The sequence below is a fragment of the Schistocerca serialis genome, chromosome 1 (assembly GCF_023864345.2).
Source record: "Schistocerca serialis cubense isolate TAMUIC-IGC-003099 chromosome 1, iqSchSeri2.2, whole genome shotgun sequence".
Taxonomy (NCBI): Eukaryota; Metazoa; Arthropoda; class Insecta; order Orthoptera; family Acrididae; genus Schistocerca; species Schistocerca serialis.
The window spans coordinates 1,254,539,622-1,254,564,520 of NC_064638.1; the positions used below are offsets into that span (position 1 = coordinate 1,254,539,622).

Here is a 24,899-nt window from a genome sequence, read left to right on the forward strand (position 1 = left end):
TATATTTCAGCAGGATAATGCACGACCGCATGTTGCAGGTCCTGAATACAGGATACAGGAAATGTTCGACTGCTGCCCTGGCCAGCACATTCTCCAGATCTCTCACCAGTTGTCAACGTCTGCTCAATGGTGGCCGAGCAATTGGCTCACCACAATGCGCCAGTCACTACTCTTGATTAACTGTGGTATCGTGTTGAAGCTGCATGGGCAGCTGTACCTGTACACGGCATCCAAGGTCTGTTTGATTCAATGCCCAGGCGTATCAAGGCCGTTATTATGCCCAGAGGTGGTTGTTCTGGGTACTGATTTCTCAGGATCCATACACCCAAACTGCATGAAAATCTAATCACATGTCAGTTCTAGTGTAATATATTTGTGCAGTGAATACCCGTTTATCATCTGCATTTCTTCCTGGTGTAGCAATTTTAATGGCCAGTAGTGTAGAAGCATGTGAAATTCCATTCGGGATATCGTTAGGAATTTCAATATTCAGCGATCCACAGTGTCAAAATTGTGCCCAGCATACCAAATTTCAGGCATTACCTCCGACAACGGATAACACGGAGGTCGGTGGCCTTAACGACTGTGAGCAGCGGCGTTTGCGTAGATTTGTCAAGGCTAACACTCAACAATAATGCCTGGAATAGCCACAGAAATCAATGTGCGTCGTACGACGAACGTATCCGTTCAGACAGTGCGGAGAAATTCGTTGTTTATGGGCTGTGGCAGCAGGTGACGACACGAATGCCTTTGCTAACATCACGACGTCGCCTGCAGCGACTTTGCTGGTCTCGTGGCCATATCGGTTACATGCTAGACGACTGGAAATCCGTTGCCTGGTCATATGAGTCTCGATTTCAGTTAGTAAAAGCTGATGGTAGGATTCGAGTATAGCGCAGACCCCATTAAGCCATGGGCCCAGGTTGTCAACAAGACACTGTGCAAGCTGGTGGTGGCTTCATAATGGTGTGGGCTGTCTTTACACGGAGTGGGCTGAGTCCTCTGGGTCAACTGAACCGATCACTGGCTGGCAAATGGATACGTTCGGCTGCTTGGAGACCGTTTGCAGCCATTCATGGATTTTATGTTGCCAAACAACGACGGATTTTTTATGGATGACAATGGTTCAAATGGCTCTGAGCACTATGGGACTTAACATCTATGGTCATCAGTCCCCTAGACCTTAGAACTACTTAAACCTAACTAACCTAAGGACAGCACACAACACCCAGCCATCACGAGGCAGAGAAAATCCCTGACCCCGCCGGGAATCGAACCCGGGAACCCGGGCGTGGGAAGCGAGAACGCTACCGCACGACCACGAGATGCGGGCGGATGACAATGCACCGTGTCACGGGACCAGAATTGTTCACGATTGATTTGAGGCCGGCCGATGTGGCCGAGAGGTTCTAGGCGTTTCACTCCGGAACCACGCTGCTGGTACGGTCGCAGGTTCGAATCCTGCCTCGGGCATGGATGTGTGTGATGTCCTTAGGTTAGTTCTAGGGGACTGACGACCTCAGATGTTAAGTCCCATAGTGCTCAGAGCCATTTTTTTTTGGGAAAGGCATCTGTTCCGAAGAACAATGAATACCCGGATAAGAGGAGATACTGTTATAACCGAATCGCTATCGTGTGACTACTCTTGCACGATAACGATCGAAAGAAATTTTGAACAAAAGAACGTGAAAATAAGAAACAGTGAAATCTGGAATAAATAAATTGAACTCTTCTAATTTTATGTTGCAAATTGCTTAAGAACTTACTGTAAGATTGTTAATTGTTTATAGACTGTGATTACGAACTAATCACTGAATTGTAAACAGGATAGAACGGAATCAAAAGCTCTGACTCGATCTCAGATGTAGGAACTCAGTCAATACCGTGAATTAAAGTTATTCAGAAAAGCAGCAGAATAATTTGCACTGAAAACTTTCACGTAAAATGTAGTTGTTTGCAAAATAGTTCGCTTAGTGAACAGCTTTGCGTTGCTCACTTTAATGCTGTTACTGGTTTTAGAAATTTAAGTGTTCATAAATACTTGTTTTCTGTTATAGTTCCTGGAAAGTTCGTAATGTTTCATTTAGCAAAAAATAACTACACTGTTAGGTAATTTTTCAAATGTGAATAGAGTTTGCAATGCAGAGAAAGAACGTGAAATATATTATTCTGAAGCAATATTTTGTCAACATTTATTATAATTATGGTTTCACTCTTTTACTGTTAGTCATTATTCTTTAACTAGTTATTTTATCAAGCAACAAAGTTCACTCCTGTTAAATGACACGTTTCTGTACTTCTCAGTTGAGTAAATTGCACCTCTTTATCTTAATTAACGAAATTAAATAAGCTCATCACTTTGAATGTTTTACTATTTTTTCATTGGTGGTATTGTCGGAGTCAATAGTGGTAATAGGATAGGACCCTGTTAGGTAAATGATTGAGGTAAAGTCCATTTACACTATAACAGTTGCTGCAGTAAATACTGTTATTCAACTAAGGAAAACCACTACGCTGACTATCCATGTACTATCTAAAGAAGAAAGTGGTCGAATCTTACTCTGTTGAGTTGCTGCTGGTGTGATGTAAGACATTATCTGCCGACAATGTACGGCAAGAGGCTCTTCTTTAATGTCGCTCCACATAACAAGTTTGGGCACACAGAATTCTCCTTGAATATTAATTCCTCTTGTTGACAATGTACTGTGCCCGTTAACAGGCACATAATATGCTTGGCCATAAATTAAAAACCTTGCAGTTCATTTCTTACATTCCCGAGCACGGCGTCTGCACATGACCACTTGTCGCTAGCAACTCTCCCCGCCAACTACTTCTGCCAGACTCCGCGCTCACGTGACCAGCGACAGTTCGTCTTACTTTAAACGTGTTATTTGGCTTTATACAGTACCAAACTTCCCTCTCTACGCCAGCGTTTTTACTACATCATAATTACAATACTCTCTTTTAATTAGTCCATTTGAATTAATATTTCGTCAGTTAATCGTAGGACGATATTAATAAAATAATAAAAGGTACGTATAACAGAAATTACATCACAGTTATATAATGTTTACAGAATTAATTATGCGAAAAATTACTAGGCACTATGTTGTCGTATTTCAAACATTCTGGACAGTTCGAAGGAATGATTTGGCTAATCAGCTCGCCCGACTTGAATTCCGTCAAACGTTTATGGGACAGAATCGAGAGGTCAGTTTGTGCAAAAAATTCTACACCGGCAACACTTCCTATTGTGGTCAGCTATAGAGGCAGCATGGCTCAGTATTTCTGCTGGGGACTTCTAAGTACTGCACTGGTCCGACACGAAGTTAGGATGTACCCCACGACTTTAGTCACCTCAGTGTACACTGCTCAACACAATGGAAGGACCAGTTTGACGAAACACCGTAATTGTCACAGATTGCGCCGTAGAAGTTTTAATTTTCCCTCAAAAGTGCCTACAACATTTCTCTGTATTGCTGTAAAACCGTAGCACCCTGCAAAGTCACCCATGGACCCATCAACGCTTCACACGGCAAGATGTCGACATATGCGAAATAAAGACCAGTGCTCCAAGGTTCATGTGAGGTGTAAGGTGGGTTAATGATGCCACATCGGCATCAAATTCCACGACAATTGTGCCAACGCCTAGGTGAACGTGTCACACAACAGGAAGGTTGTCACACCGCCACCACTTCTTGCCCACATTTCTTTTACATGAAGTGCCTTAGGGGCAGGTATGAGAGCCACTAATGAAACCAACCCCTCCTTGGGTCGTTGATTTCCTCAAATTTTGATATCACAAACGGGCAGCTTGTAGTGGGATGATCAACAGGACGACGTTCTTAACAATCTTTGAAATAGGTGACACCGTCCGGACGAATCAACCCTTCCCTAAGGACATTATCAGCCACAAACCATATTTAACGTGATGGTGTCCCTTTGGAGTTCAGTGTTAACGCAGTTTTTCCTCGCATGTAGAGGGTGGAACCACTAGCGACCGTTAAAAGCAATTTGACGAAATTTAAGCGGAGAGTTCCGGAACCTGTACAGAAAATTGGAATAGAGATCAACATAAACGTCATTTCCGCCCATTTTATTGCTCATGAAAGCCACACATTGCATATTGTACCACCATACGCCGAGACCTTCAGATGTGGTGGTCCAGATTGCTGTACACACCGGTGCCTCTAATACGCAGTAGCACGTCCTCTTGCATTGATGCTTGCCTGTATTCGTCGTGGCATACTATCCACAAGTTCATCAAGGCACTGTTGGTCCAGATTGACCCACTCCTCAAAGGCGATTGGGCGTAGATCCCTCAGAGTGGTTGGTGGGTCACGACGTCCATATAAAGCCCTTTTCAATCTATCCCAGGCAAGTTCTATAAGGTTCTTGTCTGAAGAACGTACTGGCCACTCTAGTCAAGCAATGTCGTTATCCTGAAGGAAGTCATTCACAAGATGTGCACGATGGGGGCGCAAATTGTCGTCCATGAACACGAATGTCTCGCCAATATTCTGCCGATATGGTTGCACTATCGGTCGGAGGATGGCATTCACGTATCGAACTGCCGGTACGACGCCTTCCGTGACCACCAGCGGCGTACGGCGGCCCCTCATAATGCCACCCCAAACCAGCAGGGAACCTCCACCTTGCTGCACTCGCTGGACTGTGTGTGTAAGGCGTTCACCCTGACCGGGTTGCCTCCAAACACGTCTCTGACGATTGTCTGGTTAAAGGCATATGCGACACTTATCGGTGAAAAGAACGTGATGCCAATCCTGAGCGGTCCATTCGGCATGTTGTTGGGCCCAGCTGTACCGCGCTGCATGGTGACGTTGTTGCAAAGATGGATCTCCCCATGGACGTCGGAAGTGAAGTTGGGGATCATGCATCCTATTACGCACAGTTTGGGTAGTAACACGATCACTTGGGACTGCACGAAAAGCATTATTCAAAACGGTGGCGTTGCTGTCAGGGTTCCTCCGAGCCTAATGCGTAGGTAGTGGTCATCCATTGCAGTGATAGCTCTTGGGCGGCCTGAGCGAGGCATGTCATCGACAGTTCCTGTCTCTCTGTATCTCCTCCATGTCCGAACATCGCTTTGGTTCACTTCGAGGCGCCTGGACACTTCCCCTGTCGGGAGCTCTCCCTGGCACAAAGTAACAATGCGGACGCGATCGAACCGTGGTACTGACCGTCTAGGCATCGTTGAACTATAGACAACACGAGCTTTGTACCTTCTTCCTGGTGGAATGACTGGAACTGATTGGCTGTCGGACCCCCTGCGTCTAATAGGAGCTGCTCATGCATGGCTGTTTACAACTTTGGGCGGCTTTAGTGACATCTCTGAACTGTCAAAGGGACTGTGTCTGTGATACAATATCCACAGTCAACGTCTATCTTCAGGAGGTCTGGGAACTGGGATGTTTCAAAACTTTTTTTGATGTGTGTACTTCTTCAGCCATGCTGTATCACGCCCTTGTGTGGCTGGGTAATTGAGGGGTACGACATTGACAGATGTATGAATAAAATGGCAAATGGTCCCACTAAAACCCTCCAGTTCGACTACACCCTAATTTGTTGAGCACATTAAAAATGTAACTGTACAGAGGCAAACTGTGACGAGAGTTCTTGGCACCTGCAGGCAGGCAACCCCTTGACACCCCTCCGGTCCCACTTGCCTATACTAGTAGGTATAATAGCAATAGCATAGTCTGACTGCAGGCACCTAGCACTCGCATCACTGTTTGTCTCTGTATAGGTACATGTGCTGAGCTATGGCGGTACCAAGGGTGTTGTCGAAATGGGGGGAGGGGGGGGGGTTGTCTGAGAGCGACCCTTTTTCGCTTTATTCGGACATGTGTCTTAGGACGGCGCGAAAGAGGAGGGCTGAAAAAGAATAAACACCCACTGCTACCTTGGACCAGGTTCAAATTTCCTTGAATAGTTTTGAATGGCCCCTAGCGATTCCATCCTGTAAGCCATCGCAAAAACTGCCGTCGCACTGCGCTTCAGTGGTGTCTAGTACATTCAGTGGTGTAACTGGCTCATAATGCCCTTCGAGAAAGGTTGATTCATCCGGAGTGTGTCAGCAGTGTACAAGAACGTCAACCTTTAGCTCATCCCACTGTGAACTGTCGTTTTCGACCACGAAACACCAGGAGATATCAACACCTCAAGGAAGAGGTGGTTTCATTGACGCCCTTTTATGTCAGCCTCTAAGGCCTTTTCGTGCCGATTCTGAGCGGTGGCTGGTCTGCAATATTCTCCTTGGCCACCCTTAAGAGAACTGTGTGGACCTCCCATGTCTACTGATAAAGTCCAGTCCCCTGTATCAGAATCTTTCAACACCTCACTACCGTCTGCTTCATTTTTCATCTCTGTCAGGTCATTTTTGCCTGATGAGTCTATATCTACATCCCTTACGATTGCAATCGCATTGATCTCATTATCTTACGTAATGAACTGTAACATGTCACATGAACAGAAAAACGTAACTGGAAAAATAAAGCTCAGTAATTCTCTATTACACAAAACAGAACAATAAGTCAAATTGCAAAACCGTATTCAGAGCTGAGAAACACACCAGACAAATACAGAATGAAAGAACACAGAAATGAACTTATTCTGAAAATTAGACTTAGCGTTGCTTTAACAAATTAGGGTGGGCTACTATGGGAAAACTGGACAACGATGTTTGTGTTACAAATTAGTGTATCAGTATAATACCAGTGTTATGAACTGCCAACACTACATTAAATGATTTCTGTTTCATTAGATAATCTCAGCAGATGCAAAGTCTGCACTGTCAGTCAGTAACACTCTGGTGTTTCAGTTGCACAACAGATCTCAGCTCTGCATCTCACTTACATTACACGGGGTGGGGCAAATTCAAGTGGCCCAGACGAGCAGGTATGACTGGGCGTGAATTTGTGGAAGCATTAGCGGAGGAGGAAAAAACCTAAAGTTACTTCCAACGTGACGGAGCAACTGCCTATACAGCTGGCCAAACCTTGGAACACATTTACACAATCTTCACGGCTGACAGAGTGGTTAGCGGAGGTCAGTCTGGTTGCGGCACTAGCTGGTGAGAAATGTTGCCTGAAGCTATGCAGCCCACATAACATGACTGTCATGTGTTTCCTTCTTCAAGACAATTCTCAACCGCATTCTGTAGGGGCAATTAACAAGCTCCTACAGCGTTTTCGATCGGAAGTGTCTGATCACCCTCGATACAGCCTGTGAATGGCTCCCTCTTGGTCTTGTCTGCGCTCACGTGAACCGCTGGCTATGAAGACAGCGTTTTGACACAGACAATGAGCTGCAGACCAGCGCAGAGAATTGGCAGAAAGCAGTGGCGACTGCCTTCTATGACGAGACTATTGGAAAGTTGTACAACGCTACGACAAATGTTTAAGTCGAATCAGCGACTACATAGAAAGGTAGCTGGAAGTTGTAGGTAACTGTTGCAAATAAAACATTTTTCATTTTCATAGTTGTCTCCATTCCGCACCTGGTCGGAATTTGCTTTCCGAATAGCCCTCGTATATTCCATCATTAAAGCACTGCAAATTTGAACTGCACCTTTCGCAAATAATATGAAAAATTTCGACGTACTCATTTATTGAGACTTTAGTCACACAGCCTGTTCGAGTGTACTGAAGACTATTGTCTTACGGTTTATCAATCAGCTCAGGTACTTGGAGAACAAACACATGAAATCCATTGTTCAAATAGGCTACTGTAAGTTCAAAAAGTGACACAGTTCTTGCAATAGTATTAATCCGTTCTAGTGGCGTTACTAGTTATTTCCTCGGCAGTATGTGTGACCGATCGTGATGCAGCTGTTTGAAGATTTGGCAGTGCAACATCAGAAAGAAAAATGTTTGCGCTCGTCGTAATTGGTCAAACGGTTTGTATGTCTCTCTCACATATAGGAAATTGTCCAGTACGTGTTATTTGTCCTGTAACCATGAACATTCTGTTGACTGCTGTTCTCATGACACGACACATGGTTTCGAAACTATCACTCTCAAAAAAACATCAATATTAAACGGTCGACTCATATGAAAACACAACATCCATGACAAGAATTTTAACTACTTCGAAAAACACTTTGAGCTGCGTTCTTCAGCCATGGCATAATACAAAAACACTATGAAAGCTAAACCACCACTCCTCTACAGTTGCTCACTGCGGGAAGGCGACTACCCACATAGGCGAGCTGGTTAGGCAGCGATACTACAATACGCTTACAAGACATAAGGTAACTGATGCATACACACACACACACACACACTCTCTCTCTTTCTCTTTCTCTTTCTCTCTCTCTCTCTCACCCTCACCCACCCACACACACACACACACACACACACACACACACACACACACACACACACACACACCACATTTACAGGGTGAGTCACGTAACACTTAACACCTTTATTTCATGAATGGTTACACATATTGAAATGCTAGACCGTCGATGGGCACGTAGTTTTTTTGTGTTTTGTTTTATGTTATTAGCGCAGGTATCAACGGAAATAGCGAAGCAATTACGCTTTTTTCAATGGAACCGTACACATTTTATAACTGCACTCAGCAGTACTTGAGAAGATAATTACAACGCTATAGCGTTTGTTAATATTCACGTTGAAACGTGTCGTAAAAAAAATCGAGAAATTTCCTAAAATTTGAAGGTGCGGTGGCCGGGATCGTACTAGCGGTGCAAACTCAGCCAAGAGAAGCTCTCGCGCTACGTTGTATCAGAATGTCAACACATTTACCTGTTCACTCGTTTGCACTACAAGGTCGCTTATTTCTGCTTCAACATTCCTTGCTTGCAGACACGCACACCAATGAGGAAGAGCTGGATATACTTAGCTCTATATATTGTTGTTATTCTGGTCTTCAGGCCAGAGACTGGTTTGATGCAGTTCTCCATGCTACTCTATCCTGTGCAAGTTTCTTCATCTCCCGGTATCTACTGGGAACTACATCCTTCTGAATCTGCTTAGTTTTTTCATCTCTTGGACTCCCTCTACGATTTTTACCCTCCACGCTGCCCTCCAATACTAAATTGGTGATCCCTTGATGCCTCATAACATGTCCTACCAACCGATCCCTTCTTCTAGTCAAGTTGTGCCATAACCTACTCTTCTCCCCAATTCTGTTCAGTTCCTCCCCATTAGTTATGTGATCTACTCATCTAATCTTCAGCATTCTTCTGTAACACCACATTTCGAAAGCTTCTATTCTCCTCTTGTCTAAACTATTTATCGTCCATGTTTCACTTCCATACATGGCTACACTCCATACAAATACTTTCAGAAACGACTTCCTGACCCTTAAATCTATACTCGATGTTAACAAATTCCTCTTCTTCAGAAACGCTTTCCTTCCCATTGCCAGTCTACACTTTATATCCTCTCTACTTCGACTTTCATCAGTTATTTTGCTGACCAAATAGCAAAACTCATTCTTGATGTTCATCTTATATCCTCCTTTCAGGACACTTCCAGTCCGTTCAGCTGCTTTCCAGGTCCTTTGCTGTGTCAGACAGAATTAAAATGTCATCGGCTAACCTCAAAGTTTTTATTTCTTCTCCATGGATTTCAATAGCTACTCCGAATCTTTCTTTTGTTTACCTTACTGCTTGCTCAACATACAAACTGAATAACATCGAGGATACGCTACAACCCTGTCTGACTCCCTTCCCAACCACTGCTTCCCTTTCACGCCCCTTGACTCTTATAAGTGCCATCTGGTTTCTGTACAAATTGTAAATAGCCTTTCGCTCCCTGAATTTTACCCCTGCCACCTTCATAATTTGAAAGAGAGTATTCCAGTCAACATTATCACAAGTTTTCTCTAAGTCTACAAATGCCAGAAACGTAGGTTTGTCTTTCCTTAATCTGTTCCAACATTTCTACGGAATCCAAACTGATCTTCTCCGAGGACGGCTTCTACCAGTTTTTCCATTCGTCTGTAAGAAATTCGTGTTAATATTTTGCATCCGTGATTTATTAAACTGATGGTTCGGTAATTTTCACATCTGTCAACACCTGCTTTCTTTGGGATTGGAATTATTATATTCTTCTTGAAGTCTGTGGGTATTTCGCCTGTCTCATACACTTTTCTCACCAGATGGTAGAGTTTTGTCATGGGTGGCTCTCCCAAGGCTATCAGTAGTTCTAATGCAATGTTGTCTACTCCCGGGGCCTTGTTTCGATTTAGATCTTTCAGTGCTCTGTCAAACTCTTACATTATAACTCACATTTCATCATCGTCTACATCCTCTTCCATTTCCATAATATTGTCCCCAAGTACATCGCCCTTGTATAGACCCTCTATGTACTCCTACCATCTTTCTGCTTTCCCTTCTTTGCTTAGACCTGGGTTTCCATCTGAGCTCTTGATATTCATACAAGTGGTTCTCTATCCTCCAAAAGGTCTCTTTTTAATTTTCCTGTAGGCAGTATCTACATTACCCATAGCGAGATATGCCTTTATATCCTTACATTTGTCCTCTAGCCATCCCCGCTTACCAACTTTGCACTTCCTGTCACTCTCATTTTGAGACATTTGTATTCCTTTTTGCCTGCTTCATTTACTGCATTTTCATATTTTCTCCTTTCATCAGTTAACTTCAATATTTCTTCCGTTACCGAAGAGTTTCTACTAGCCCTCCTCCTTTTACCTACTTGATCCTCTGCGGCCTTCACTATTTCGTCTCTCAAAGCTACCCATTCTTCTTCTACTGCATTTCTTTCCCCTATTCGTGTGAATCGTTCCCTAATGCTCTCCCTGAAACTCCCTACAACCTCTGGTTCTGTCAGTTTATCCAGGTCCCACCAATAGATTGTGATCAGAGTCCACATCTGCGCCTGGAAATGTCTTACAATTTAAAACCTGGTTCCTAAATCTCTGTCTTACTATTATATAATCTATCTGAAACCTGTCAGTATCTCCAGGTTACTTCCATGTATACAACCTTCTTTCATGATTCTTGAGCAAAGTGTTAGCTATGATTAAGTTGTGCCCTGTGCAAAATTCTACCAGGCGGCTTCCTCTTTCATTTCTTACCCCCAATCCATATTCACCTACTACGTTTCCTTCTCTCCCTTTTCCTACTGCCGAATTCCAGTCACCCATGACTATTAAATTTTCGTCTCCCTTCACAATCTGAATAATTTCTTTTATTTCATCATACATTTCATCAATCTCTTCGTCATCTACGGAGCTAGTTGGCATATAAACTTGAACTACTGTGGTAGGCGTGGGCTTCGTGTCTATCTTGGCTACAATAATGCGTTCACTATGCTGTTTGTAGTACCTTACCCGCACTCCTATTTTTTATTCATTATTAAACCTAATCCTGCATTACCCCTATTTGGTTTTGTATTTATAACCCTGTATTCACCTGACCAGAAGTCTTGTTCCTCCTGCCACCGAAGATCACTAATTCCCACTATATCTAACTTTAACCTATCCATTTTCCTTTTTAAATGTTCTAACCTACCTGCCCGATTAAGGCAGCTGACATTCCACACTCCGATACGGAGAACGCCAGTTTTCTGTGTCCTGATAACGACATCGTCCTGAGTTGTCCCCGCCCGGAGATCCGAATGGGGGACTATTTTACCTCCGTCATCATTTAACCATACACTAAAGCTGCATGCCCTTGGGAACATTTACGGCTCCAGTTTCCCCTTGCTTTCAGCCGTTCGCAGTACCAGCACAGCAAGGCCGTTTTGGCTAATGTTACAAGTCCAGATCAGTCAGTCATCCAGAATGTTGCTCCTGCAACTACTGAAAAGGCTGCTGCCCCTCTTCAGGAACCACACGTTTGTCTGGCCTCTCAACAGATACCCCTCCGTTGTGGTTGCACCTACGGTACGGCCATCTGTATCGCTGAGGCACGCAAGCCTCCTCACCAACGGCAAGGTCCATGATTCATGGGGGGAAGATTTGTATGTGATGAATGTACTGTTTTTAAGGCATATTTCTATATGGTGAATTTAAAATACATGCCTTAAAAACAGTACAGCGGATCGCCAATGTCGGACGCGCCAGGCAACTGCAAGAATTATTAAGATGCTAGTGAGGACAGTTTGCTTGAACGTTAGAAAGAGGACAAGAGAAGAGACTGAAACTGACAGAGAAAACGAAGAAGCTATTCTGGCTACGACGCTGATGAGTCTGCGCAGCGGTCCAGACGTATTGCCAAGGAATGTGGAATCATCTAGATGAGCGTCATTCGCATCTTGCATCGACAAAATTTCCATCCCTATCATCTGTCACTACATCAGGCGCTAGACGACGATGATTTCGATCGTCGCCGGCCGCGACGGTCTAGCGGTTCTAGGCGCTCAGTCCGGAACTGCGCGACTGCTACGGTCGCAGGTTCGAATCCTGCCTCGGGCATGGATGTGTGTGATGTCCTTAGGTTAATTAGGTTTAAGTAGTTCTAAGTTCTAGGGGTCTGATGACCAAAGATCTTAAGTCCCATAGTGCTCAGAGCCATTTGAACCATTTGATTTCGATCGTCGCACAGAATTTTGTCGGTTTGTCCTTCAGCAACTGAGAGACGACCCTATGTTTTTCCAACGTGTGCTCTTCACCGATGAAGCAACGTTTACTAACCACGCTAATGTAAATTTGCATAACAAGCACTACTGGCCAGCAGCCAATCCACACCGGTGAGACGCCCTGCTAAACCCGCAGCACAGAACAGGTAGTTGGAATTGTGGGAAGGGGCCAAAATGAGCGGCTGTCAGTTACGCTCGAACACATATAACTTTATTTATTTGACCGAACATTACAGTATAAATTCTTGAATATAGTTATCGGCTAAATACGCCACACTATGTTATGCCTGAAGGGCACAACCACTTTCATTTGAAAAAAAAAAAACCGCTTAACGCCATTTACTCAAAATTCGGACGCCAAAAAGAATATTTGGAAGGCAGAAGGCCTCATGTTAAGTAAGTTCTATAATTTGGATGAAGACCCCAAAATCTAACACTTGAAAAGCAACAACCTTAATTTAAAGACGGGTGAAGGCCGATGATTTAAGACTCAAGATAAAATTGAATAAAAAAACACAAGTCTGAAGGCCTTACCTTCAATTAGGCTGAAGGCCCCTAACAGTCTGATGCTCGAAAGACAAAGATCCTTAATTTAGAAACGGCTGAAGGCGCCATGACTTAAAACGCAACTAAAATAATTTTTAGTAGGCAGAAGGCCCAAGGCTTAAACAATATATTAATCAGGCTGAAGGCCCAAACAATCTAACACCTGACAAGCAAGAAACTTTTAATTTTAAAACGGCTGAAGGCCCATGACTTAAAACACCACTAAAATAATTTTTAGTAGGCAGAAGGACTAAGGCTTTATCTTTAAACAGTAGTTTAATCAGGGTGAAGGCCCAAACAATCTAACACTTGAAAAGCAAGGAACTTGAATTTTAAAGCGGCTGAAGGCCCATGACTTAAAACACCACTAAAAACAATTCAACCTTATTTCGAAACCATAGGCTAGGAGCCATACAAATACACACAACAGAAAATAAGAAAAGGCAGTGCAGCTAACGGCGGTCAGAGGTTTTGGGGGTCGGCCAGCACTTGAAATACTAACATTCACTTATGTGAGACAGGCAGTCGGCCCAACCATTCTCGGACCGACGACAACCCAACCTACAGAGAGTCAACGGACCCACCGACAAGGTAACTTGCGCTCCACTCGACCAGCACACAACCGGGAGATCAGTGCAAACGTAAAAGGCATGGACGCCCACAACGAAGCACACATTAATCTGTCGAACTACACACCGTGCTGGACAGCCACAACACAGTGAGGAAAGGACAATGCCTAAATTTACGTCAACGGCCAGGGCAGGTAACCAGAACGTTAACGGCCACACGGCAGAAAATTTCGCTGGTGCACTTCAATTGCAAATAACCAAATACAGTTAGACTCCACCGAACGGTGGCTAAACGTTCGCCAACTCGAACACGCACGTTGTAGCTAGCCAACAACGAGAACCAAATGGCACATGTAAACAGTCTTGACTTGCTGGTAAATTAAATCTAAACTCAACTTTCGTGTCGGTGAGTCACGGACCTCGTAGCAATGGGAACACCCCACGCACTCCCACACTGCATAGAGACCGCAAGAGGGCCCGGCCAAATTACGGCCCGCGGAGATTTCCTCGCTGCTCCACGCCAACCGACCGACTGCCACACGTCAACACGGAGACAGGACTAAAATAACTGAGCAGTCGACATCACAAGCTCCACACAGTTTCACGAACACTTGCACGAAGGAGTAGACAACCTAACGGCAGCGACTGTGCAATAACAAGGACGAATCGCGTGTCGGCACACGCAGGCAACCCATAAGCGATCGCCGGCCGACATACACGTTGTCCAACAAGACGACCGACCGACGACCAACCAAGGTGGACCACACTAAATTCATATGTATCGCCAACCGTCGGGAGAGTCATGGCTGTCCGGACCTCACTGCAGCCGCGCCCCGACTGAACGTCTGCTGTGTCCCGAGTCAAACACTGCCAGGTCCGAACTGCGCTACTAGGTGCCTCCCAACTCATCGGCAGATCCTAAGTAACTCTGAACACACGGCAACGGGGGAGTAATAGCAGTCAGCAAATATAATACGACAGGGCTTATCTCGATAAGCGCCGCTGCTGCCGCTCACGGGCAGGCAAGGCAGCAACCCAGTAACACCAGTAATTGAAATTAACACAACGAGGTGGTAGTACAGTGAAAACAGGATGTCAAATGAGATATGGCACCAACACGAGCCACGCACGGCACAACCGGCTTCGTCAGGTGCAACATCAACGGCCGTGGAGAGCAAACGTACGGTGCGGCATCATAGGAAATTACAGTGTAGGACATTACTTCACCTCAGGCTAAATGGACATTCTTACGCATGCTTTCTGAACAACATTCTGCCGCTTCTTCTAGAAGAGGATGTGGCTGCAACACACTAAGTGTATGTGGCTGCAACACGGCGGTTGTCCAGCACACTCGTCCCGTGCGGCAACGCAGATACTGAATGAGAACATTCCTGGACGTTGGATAGGACGAAATTCTGTTATCAAATGACCTGTGACGTCCCCGGATTTGACTCTTCTCGATTTATTTCTTTAGGGAGCTTTCAAAGAAGCAGTCTATAACGGAGCCCCAAGTACAAATGGTTCAAATGGCTCTGAGCACTATGGGACTCAACTGCTGTGGTCATTAGTCCCCTAGAACTTAGAACTACTTAAACCTAACTAACCTAAGGACATCACACACATCCATGCCCGAGGCAGGATTCGAACCTGCGACCGTAGCAGTCGCACGGTTCCGGACTGCGCGCCTAGAACCGCGAGACCAGCGCGGCCGGCCGCCCCAAGTACACCAGATGATGTGTGACGTCGAGTCGCCAGTGCATACTCTACCAATTATCCACTGCAATTACATCTGTTCGTCGTTCTTTCGAACGGCGATTGCAAATATGCCTTTTAGGCCATGCTCAATAGTTCAAACACATGCTTAAATGAAGGCTACAGTTAATTTTTTGGAAGATAAAATTTGTGTTATTTGTGTAGCTACCAAGTAATTGTTAGTAAATTGTTTATTTCATTTAAGAGTGTGCGACATTGCATTGTAATGTCAAATAAATCGACAGCGTGTATGGAACGTAACTCGTAATACTGTCATTACGCGCTTACGTTCAACATGAAACGAGGTTTCGTTAAGAAGAGTATTTATTTTGCGGCGTACAGGTGGTCGCCAAAATACTTTTAATAAAATGTTTATTCTACGAATGTACAGGAGATTGGCACAATAATGTGAACACCTGTACTTACTTGGGAATGGTTTATTAATAAGGAGTTGGACCCCCATTTTCACGTAATACAGTCTCCAGAGGAATTTTATGCCACTATTCTATCAAAACCTCATCTAACTCCTGCAGTGACGGGGGAGGCGGAAATCTGCTCTGGAGTCTGCTCTCCAATGCGCCCACAAAGGTTTGATATTCTTCTAGTCAGAGGACTGTGCGGGCTACGGAAGACGCTGCAGTTCAGTTGCATGCTCCTCATACCACGATTGTACTGTCCTGGCTGTGTGAATGGGTGCATTACCCTCTTGAAATATGGCATCATTGTTGGGGAACAAGGTTTGAATCACGGGTTGCACCTGATCACCTAAAATGTTCGTATAATCATTGGCTGTAACACGTCCTTTGAGAGTAATGATGGGACAAGCAGAATACTAGGATATGGCTGCCCACACCATCACACTATGCTTAACCTTGAAATCAAGCAGTCAGGATTGTACACTTCTTTTGGCGTTCTCCAGACGTACACCCCGCCCGATGTTGGAAATAACGGAAACGTAGATTCGCCGGATCATATGACGTTTTTCCACTGTCTAGCCGTCCAGGATTTATGCTCCTTACACCATGTTTTACACTTCTTTGCGTTGGTTGTCGTCACGAATGGTTTCGTTGTAGCAGCTCGTCCATGAATGTTCGCTTTATGGCGTTCTCGGCGGACAGTATCGATAGATACTGGGTCCAAAAGATGGCTATTGAGCCCTGCAGTCACTTTAGCCGCCGTAGTTTTATGCTGTTTGGACACAATTCGTGTTACGTACGACGATCTATGCCATTTAGTTTTGATTTGCGCTCACTATTAGGTTTACACGATGATGTCTTTCCATGTTTTGATTAGGCTGTCATGTCTGTTGAAACAGTGGCTCTTGAACCATTCAACAAGTTGGCTGTATTGGTTACTGATGCTTCAGCTAATCTGCCCTCTTTGGAACTCTGTTAGGTCTTTCATTGCACGTCGACCTCGGCCTCTGAGTGCAAATACGAAGTGTGCACTACTCTAGAACAACCTATACTGATACCTAGTCCGTACTGAAGACGCACACTGCAGCACTACACGTGCCTTACCTGCGTCGTTGACCGTCAAACACAACCATCCCATTACATCTACATCTACATCTACATCTACATGATTACTCTGCAATTCACATTTAAGTGCTTGGCAGAGGGTTCATCGAACCAAAATCACAATTCACAATCATATTATCTCCCTACCATTCCACTCCCAAACAGAGCGCGGGAAAAACGAACACCTAAACTTTTCTGTTCGAGCTCTGATTTCTCGTATTTTATTTTGATGATCATTCCTACCTATGTAGGTTGGGCTCAACAAAATATTTTCGCATTCGGAAGAGAAAGTTGGTGACTGAAATTTCGTAAATAGATCTCGCCGCGACGAAAAACGTCTTTGCTTTAATGACTTCCATCCCAACTCGCGTACCATATCTGCCACACTCTCTCCCCTATTACGTGATAATACAAAACGAGCTGCCCTTTTTTGCACGCTTTCGATGTCCTCCGTCAATCCCACCTGGTAAGGATCCCACACCGCGCAGCAATATTCTAACAGAGGACGAACGAGTGTAGTCTAAGCTGTCTCTTTAGTGGACTTGTTGCATCTTCTAAGTGTCCTGCCAATGAAACGCAACCTTTGGCTCGCCTTCCCCACAATATTATCTATGTGGTCTTTCCAACTGAAGTTGTTCGTAATTTTAACACCCAGGTACTTAGTTGAATTGACAGCCTTGAGAATTGTACTATTTATCGAGTAATCGAATTCTAACGGATTTCTTTTGGAACTCATGTGGATCACCTCACACTTTTCTTTATTTAGCGTCAACTGCCACCTGCCACACCATACAGCAATCTTTTCTAAATTGCTCTGCAACTGATACTGGTCTTCGGATGACCTTACTAGACGGTAAATTACAGCATCATCTGCGAACAACCTAAGAGAACTGCTCAGATTGTCACCCAGGTCATTTATATAGATCAGGAACAGCAGAGGACCCAGGACGCTTCCCTGGGGAACACCTGATGTCACTTCAGTTTTACTCGATGATTTGCCGTCTATTACTACGAACTGCGACCTTCCTGACAGGAAATCACGAATCCAGTCTCACAACTGAGACGATACCCCATAGGCCCGCAGCTTGATTAGAAGTCGCTTGTGAGGAAAACTTTCCGAAAATCGAGAAATACGGAATCAACTTGAGATCCCCTGTCGATAGCGGCCATTACTTCGGGCGAATAAAGAGCTAGCCGCGTTGCACAAGAACGATGTTTTCTGAAACCATGCTGATTACGTATCAATAGATCGTTCCCTTCGAGGTGATTCATAATGTTTGAATACAGTATATGCTCCAAAACCCTACTGCAAACCGACGTCAGTAATATAGGTCTGAAGTTCGATGGATTACTCCTACTACCCTTCCTAAACACTGGTGCGACCTGCGTGATTTTCCAATCTGCAGGTACAGATCTATCGGTGAGCGAGTGGTTGTATATGATTGCTAAGTAGGGAGCTATTGTATCACGTTCGCATTATTTTGCTGTCCGACGGGTAACTGCTCCCCTTAAGATATATTGGAAATATTTGTTGTTGATATTCGTGCTCCGACCTATTAGCGGTAATACTGTCTGATGAGGAACATGACATTAAAAAATAAGTCTGCCCTGCCGCACTGCATTCACGCCGAGTGCGTATCAATGATACCGACCAGTTCAAATAATTATATGCTCCCCGACGTGTGCGAGCACAGCTACCCGTAGTTGAACACCAATGGCTATCCTTGTACTAATTATGGCTACAGTCCATGTACGGCAATAGTTTCTCCCCTAAAGTTTTCAGTTTACGTAAGCTTAAGAGTTCGAGTCGGTACAATAACTTTCTAACGCGGCAAGGAATATTTATGCACGCTGCACTCTGTTATTAATTAATCTATGTCGTCGCACAATTATATATTTTATAAACACACAATATTAAATGGGTTGAAAGAAATGTCACACAATAAATCCACTTTATGCTGATTTATTCTATACAATTCACGTCCTTTTATTGTATTAAGGAAGTAACTTTTCCCTAAGCTGGGTGGAATTAGCTATGTTTCCATCAAAGAGTTTGTAACAAGATCCAGATTTCATTTGCTACGAGACTTCAGTACTTTCTCACAATTCAATACGAATGTTCACTTCCTATGTCGGTAAACTGCTAACAGACTATCACTTTCGGGCAAAGTTAAGTCTTCCCTGTATGATAATCAATTTAAGAAAAGTTCGGATCTTTTCCTCCCTTGGCTTTACGTAATGATATATTCAGGGTTACTGATCTACCTATTTCAAGTTTAATGATTCCTAGCAGATCGCAAAATTTCCAAAAATGCACAAAAACAATCTCGTCTCGCCTACGTACAAGAGCATACGTTGAGATATGGCCTGATCCAGCAATCGCTGGTAGCACATTAACAATGTATGACATTTTTCTTCTGTATTACGTAGTGTCCTCAAAGAGTACTCACAAGAAGTATTCTTTGAGTTCACTCGTTCTATTCCGTGACCTATAAGTACACTACTTTGCGATCTACTATTATTTTAATTTGAAACTAATGGATTCTATTTCTTTTCTTTCCCTTTTTAAAACATTAAGTCACTTAATACTGTATTTCTTATCTGTATACAGGGTGAAAAGTATTTAAACCTACAAACTCTGGGAGGTTGTAGGGGACATCAAAACAAATATTTTTCCCTAGTGTAATTTTTTCCTTTGAGGAATATTTAAACAGGTAGAGGAAGATTTCTCTGGTGGCAAATTAATTAAACCAACAAACACTTTTCCATTTTTTATGACTAAGAGGCAACACATTAACACAACCCAATTTCAGTTACAGTAGATTTTCAAAAATGCCTCCATTGACACGTAAACAAAGGTTAAACCGTCGGATCATGTTCTGTCTGACACGGGCAAAAACCCCAGGAGTATCCTGAATTGTTCCTGCTGCTGCTACTATCCGGGCAACCAGATCCTCTTCTGATGCAACAGGAGTTGCATAAACAAACTTCTGCATCTCTCCTCACATAAAAAAAGTCAAGAGGGGAAATATCTGGGGATCGAGCAGGCCATGGTACAGGACCACCTCTGCCAATCCACGTTTCTGGGAAACGTCGGTCCAGGAATCGACGCACACGACGACTGAAATGTGCAGGCGCCCCGTCATGTTGGAACCACATGCGTTGTCTTGTAGGGAGCGGGACGTCTTCCAGCAACTCTGGCAATGCACTGGCGAGAAAATTGCAATTGTGCCTGCCATTTAATGGCCTGGGTAGCAGATACGGCCCAATTGAACAGTCCTCAAGAACACCGACCAGCACATTAACGAAGAACCGCATTTGATGAGCGCTAGTAACTGTGGCGTGTAGGTTATCCTCACTCCAAACATGCGAATTGTGCATGTTGAAGACTCCATCACGCCTGAACGTTGCTTCATCGGTAAATAACACAAAGGATGGAAATGTAGGATACATTTCATACTGTTCCAGGTACACCGCGAAAACTGTGGTCTGGGTGGATAATCAATTGGTTCCAGGTTGTGGACACGCTGTAAGTGAAATGTAAGTAAAAATTGCTCTCGAAGGACTGTTCCTACATTCGTCTGATACTTCCCCATGTTACGTGCAATTGCACGAGTGCAGATTGAAGGATCCCGCTCCACATGCTGCAAGACAGCTTCCTCAAATTGCAGCGTTCTTACCGTGCGACGGCGTCCCTGTCCAGGTAATCTGCTAAATGACCCGCTCTCACGCAGACGCTGGTACACAGCAGCAAAGATCGTATGGTGCGGGATACGGCGATTAGGATATTGTTGTTGATAAACCCGCTGTGCAGCTCGTAGGTCGTGGTGCGCTACGCAGTACGTACCAAGCATATTAGTGTACTCACTCCAGGTGTATCGCCCCATTAGTAAACACAGACAATGCACTACTACACTGGTGGACAGCAGTTGCCTACAACTGAATAGCGTAATACGCCCTCTAACAAGTGAAGATCGTAATACGGCCTATAACAACTGAACAGCGTAATATGGCTTCCACCGGTTTAAATAATCCTCATAGGAAAAAATGACATTAGGGAAAAATATTTGTTTTGATGTCACCTACAACCTCCCAGAGTTCGTCGGTTTAAATACTTTTCACCCTGTATACTTGCTACTATTCAAGTGATGCTATTCCAGTGGGACTTTTATTGGGTTTAGGGAACAATTTTATATTTTCAATTTTGCGTCCAAAGGAAGCGGCGTTACAGACGGCATGTTCGTTACATCTAAGAAGCTCGCCACCACGTACAGTAAAATAGAGGGCAAACCTTCCTTCTAACGTATAGACATTTAATACAACAGTTGATTTTTCCAACGTATAAGAACTCGTCGTTTTCTTTAAGAATGAACAGTCGATTTCTTTGCTTCAGGTCACGTAAATCTGTGAGGACACTCAAATGTGAAACAGTTTTCCTAGGCCATTTGTGATACGTTAGATTCCAGCCTATGTCATACACTACTGGCCATTAAAATTGCTACACCACGAAGATGACGTGCTACAGACGCGAAATTTAACCGACAGGATATGCAAATGATTACCTTTTCAGAGCATTCACACAAGGCTGGCGCCGGTGGCGACACCTAGAACGTGCTGATATGAGGAAAGTTTCCAACCGATTTCTCATACACAAACAGCAGTTGACCGGCGTTGCCTGGTGAAACGTTGTTGTGATGCCTCGTGTAAGAAGGAGAAATGCGTACCATTACGTTTCCGACTTTGAAAAAGGTCGGATTCTAGCCTATCGCGATTGCGGTTTAACTTATCGCGACATTGCTGCTCGCGTTGGTCGAAATCCAATGACTGTTAGCACAATATGGAATCGGTTGGTTCAGGAGGGTAATATGGAACGCCGTGCTAGATCCCAACGTCCTCGTATCACTAGCAGTCGAGATGACAGGCATCTTATACGCATGGCTGGAACGGATCGTGCAGCTACGTCTCGACCCCTGAGTCAACAGATGGGGACGTTTGCAAGACGACAACCATCTGCACGAACAGTTCGACGACGTTTGCAGAAGCATGGACTATCAGCTCGGAGACCATGGCTGCGGTTACCCTTGAAGCTGCATCACAGACAGGAGCGCCTGCGATGGTGTACTCAACGACGAACCTGGTGCACGAATGGCAAAACATAATTTTTTCGGATGAATCCAGGTTCTGTTTACAGCATCATGATGGCCGCATCCGTGTTTGGCGACATCGCGGTGAACGCACATTGGAAGCGTGTATCCGTCATCGCCATACTGGCGTATCACCCGGCGTGATGGTATGGGGTGCCATTGGTTACACGTCTCGGTCACGTCTTGTTCGCGTTGACGGCACTTTGAACAGTGGACGTTACATTTCAGATGTGTTACGACCCGTGGCTCTACCCTTCATTCGATCCCTGCGAAACTCTACATTTCAGCAGGATAATGCACGACCGCATGTTGCAGGTCCTGTACGGGCCTTTCTGGATACAAAAAATGTTCGACTGCTGCCCTGGCCAACACATTCTCCAGATCTCTCACCAACTGAAAACGTCTAGTCAATGGTGGCCGAGCAACTGGCTCTTCACAATACGCCAGTCACTACTCTTGATGAACCGTGGTATCGTGTTGAAGCTGCATTGGCAGCTGTACCTGTACACGCCATTCAAGTTCTATTTGACTCAATGCCCAGGCGTATCAAGGCCGTTATTATGGCCAAAGGTGGATGTTCTGGGTACTGATTTCTCAGGATCTATGCACCCAAACTGCGTGAAAATGTAATCACAAGTCAGTTCTAGTATAATATATTTGTCCAATGAATACCCGTTTATCATCTGCATTTCTTCTTGGTGTATCAATTTTAATGGCCAGTAGTGTATTTCCACGTGCAACGTTGATTGAGACTCGGTTCAGAGTTATAATTAACCTCAGATACCACAGTCACTCAAACAGGTGTTCGTCGCAGGAGGCGGCCGCTTCGTGGTGACGAGCACCGGTGACCTGCTGGTGAGGCGGGCCACTGCGGCGGACGCCTCCTCCCGCTACAGCTGCCTCACGCTGCACGCACTCACCGGGGAGCGCCGCAGGAGCACCCCGGCACAGCTGCTCACCGTCACAGGTACAGTCGGTTTCCCAACCCCTTCTGTAGCCAGTGACGTACTCCAGTTCAGCCTCGTCAAAAATTAAAACAACTGACTACAGGGGTTGGACAAATCTATGGAAACACCGCGAAAAATTCGTGCTTGAACACAAATACAAAAGCCAGCCAAACATGTACATTATGTGATCAAAAGTATCGGGATATCCCTAAAAACACACTTTTTCATATTAGACACACTTTTTCATATTAGGTGCATTGTGCTGCCACCTACTGCCAGGTACTCCATAACAGCGACCTCGGTAGTCATTAGACATCGTGAGAGAGCAGAATGGGGCGCTAAGCGGAACTCACGGACTTCGAAGGTGGTTAGGTGATTGGGTGTCTTTTGTGTCATACATCTGTAAGCTAGGTTTACACGCTCCTAAACATACCTAGGTTCAAAATGGTTCAAATGGCTCTGAGCACTATGGGACTCAACTGCTGAGGTCATTAGTCCCCTAGAACTTAGAACTAGTTAAACCTAACTAACCTAAGGACATCACAAACAGCCATGCCCGAGGCAGGATTCGAACCTGCGACCGTAGCGGTCTTGCGGTTCCAGACTGCAGCGCCTTTAACCGCACGGCCACTTCGGCCGGCCATACCTAGGTCCTCTGATTCCCATGTGTTAGTGAAATGGAAACGTGAAGGAACAAGTACAGCACAAATGAGTACAGGCCGACCTCGTCTATTGACTGACAGAGACCGCCGACAGTTGAAGAGGGTCGTAATGCGTAATAGGCAGACATCTATCCAGACCATCACACAGGAGTTTGCAAACTGCATCAGGATGCACTTCAAATACTGCCATAGTTAGGCGGGAGGTGAGAAAACTTGAATTTCATGGTCGAGCGGCTGCTCATAATCCACACATCATGCCGGTTCTACATCTAAACCCACACTCCGCAAGCCATCTGACGATATGTGGCGGATGGTACCTGGAGAACCTCTAACGGTTCTCCTTCCATTCCAGTCTCGTATTGTTCGTGGAAAGAAGGATTGTCGATATGCCTCTGTGTGGGCTGTAATCTCTCTGATTTTATCCTCATGGTCTCGTCGCGAGATATACGTAGGAGGGAGCAATATACTGCTTGACTCCTCGGTGAAGGTATGCTCTCGATACTACCGATCGTCTCTCTTGCAGTCTTCCACTGGAGTTTATCTACACTCCTGGAAATGGAAAAAAGAACACATTGACACCGGTGTGTCAGACCCACCATACTTGCTCCGGACACTGCGAGAGGGCTGTACAAGCAATGATCACACGCACGGCACAGCGGACACACCAGGAACCGCGGTGTTGGCCGTCGAATGGCGCTAGCTGCGCAGCATTTGTGCACCGCCGCCGTCAGTGTCAGCCAGTTTGCCGTGGCATACGGAGCTCCATCGCAGTCTTTAACACTGGTAGCATGCCGCGACAGCGTGGACGTGAACCGTATGTGCAGTTGACGGACTTTGAGCGAGGGCGTATAGTGGGCATGCGGGAGGCCGGGTGGACGTACCGCCGAATTGCTCAACACGTGGGGCGTGAGGTCTCCACAGTACATCGATGTTGTCGCCAGTGGTCGGCGGAAGGTGCACGTGCCCGTCGACCTGGGACCGGACCGCAGCGACGCACGGATGCACGCCAAGACCGTAGGATCCTACGCAGTGCCGTAGGGGACCGCACCGCCACTTCCCAGCAAATTAGGGACACTGTTGCTCCTGGGGTATCGGCGAGGACCATTCGCAACCGTCTCCATGAAGCTGGGCTACGGTCCCGCACACCGTTAGGCCGTCTTCCG

At 45.1% G+C, this 24,899-nt stretch overlaps 1 protein-coding gene across 1 annotated transcript in view; it reads left to right on the forward strand.

Moving 5' to 3' along the window:
* LOC126456748 (Down syndrome cell adhesion molecule-like protein Dscam2) overlaps positions 1-24,899 on the forward strand; it is a 660,038-nt gene that overhangs the window by 167,153 nt on the left and 467,986 nt on the right. Inside the window, exon 4 of the mRNA XM_050092498.1 lies at positions 22,945-23,094. Coding sequence (XP_049948455.1) covers positions 22,945-23,094 — 150 coding nt within the window. The remainder of the gene's footprint in view (positions 1-22,944; positions 23,095-24,899) is intronic.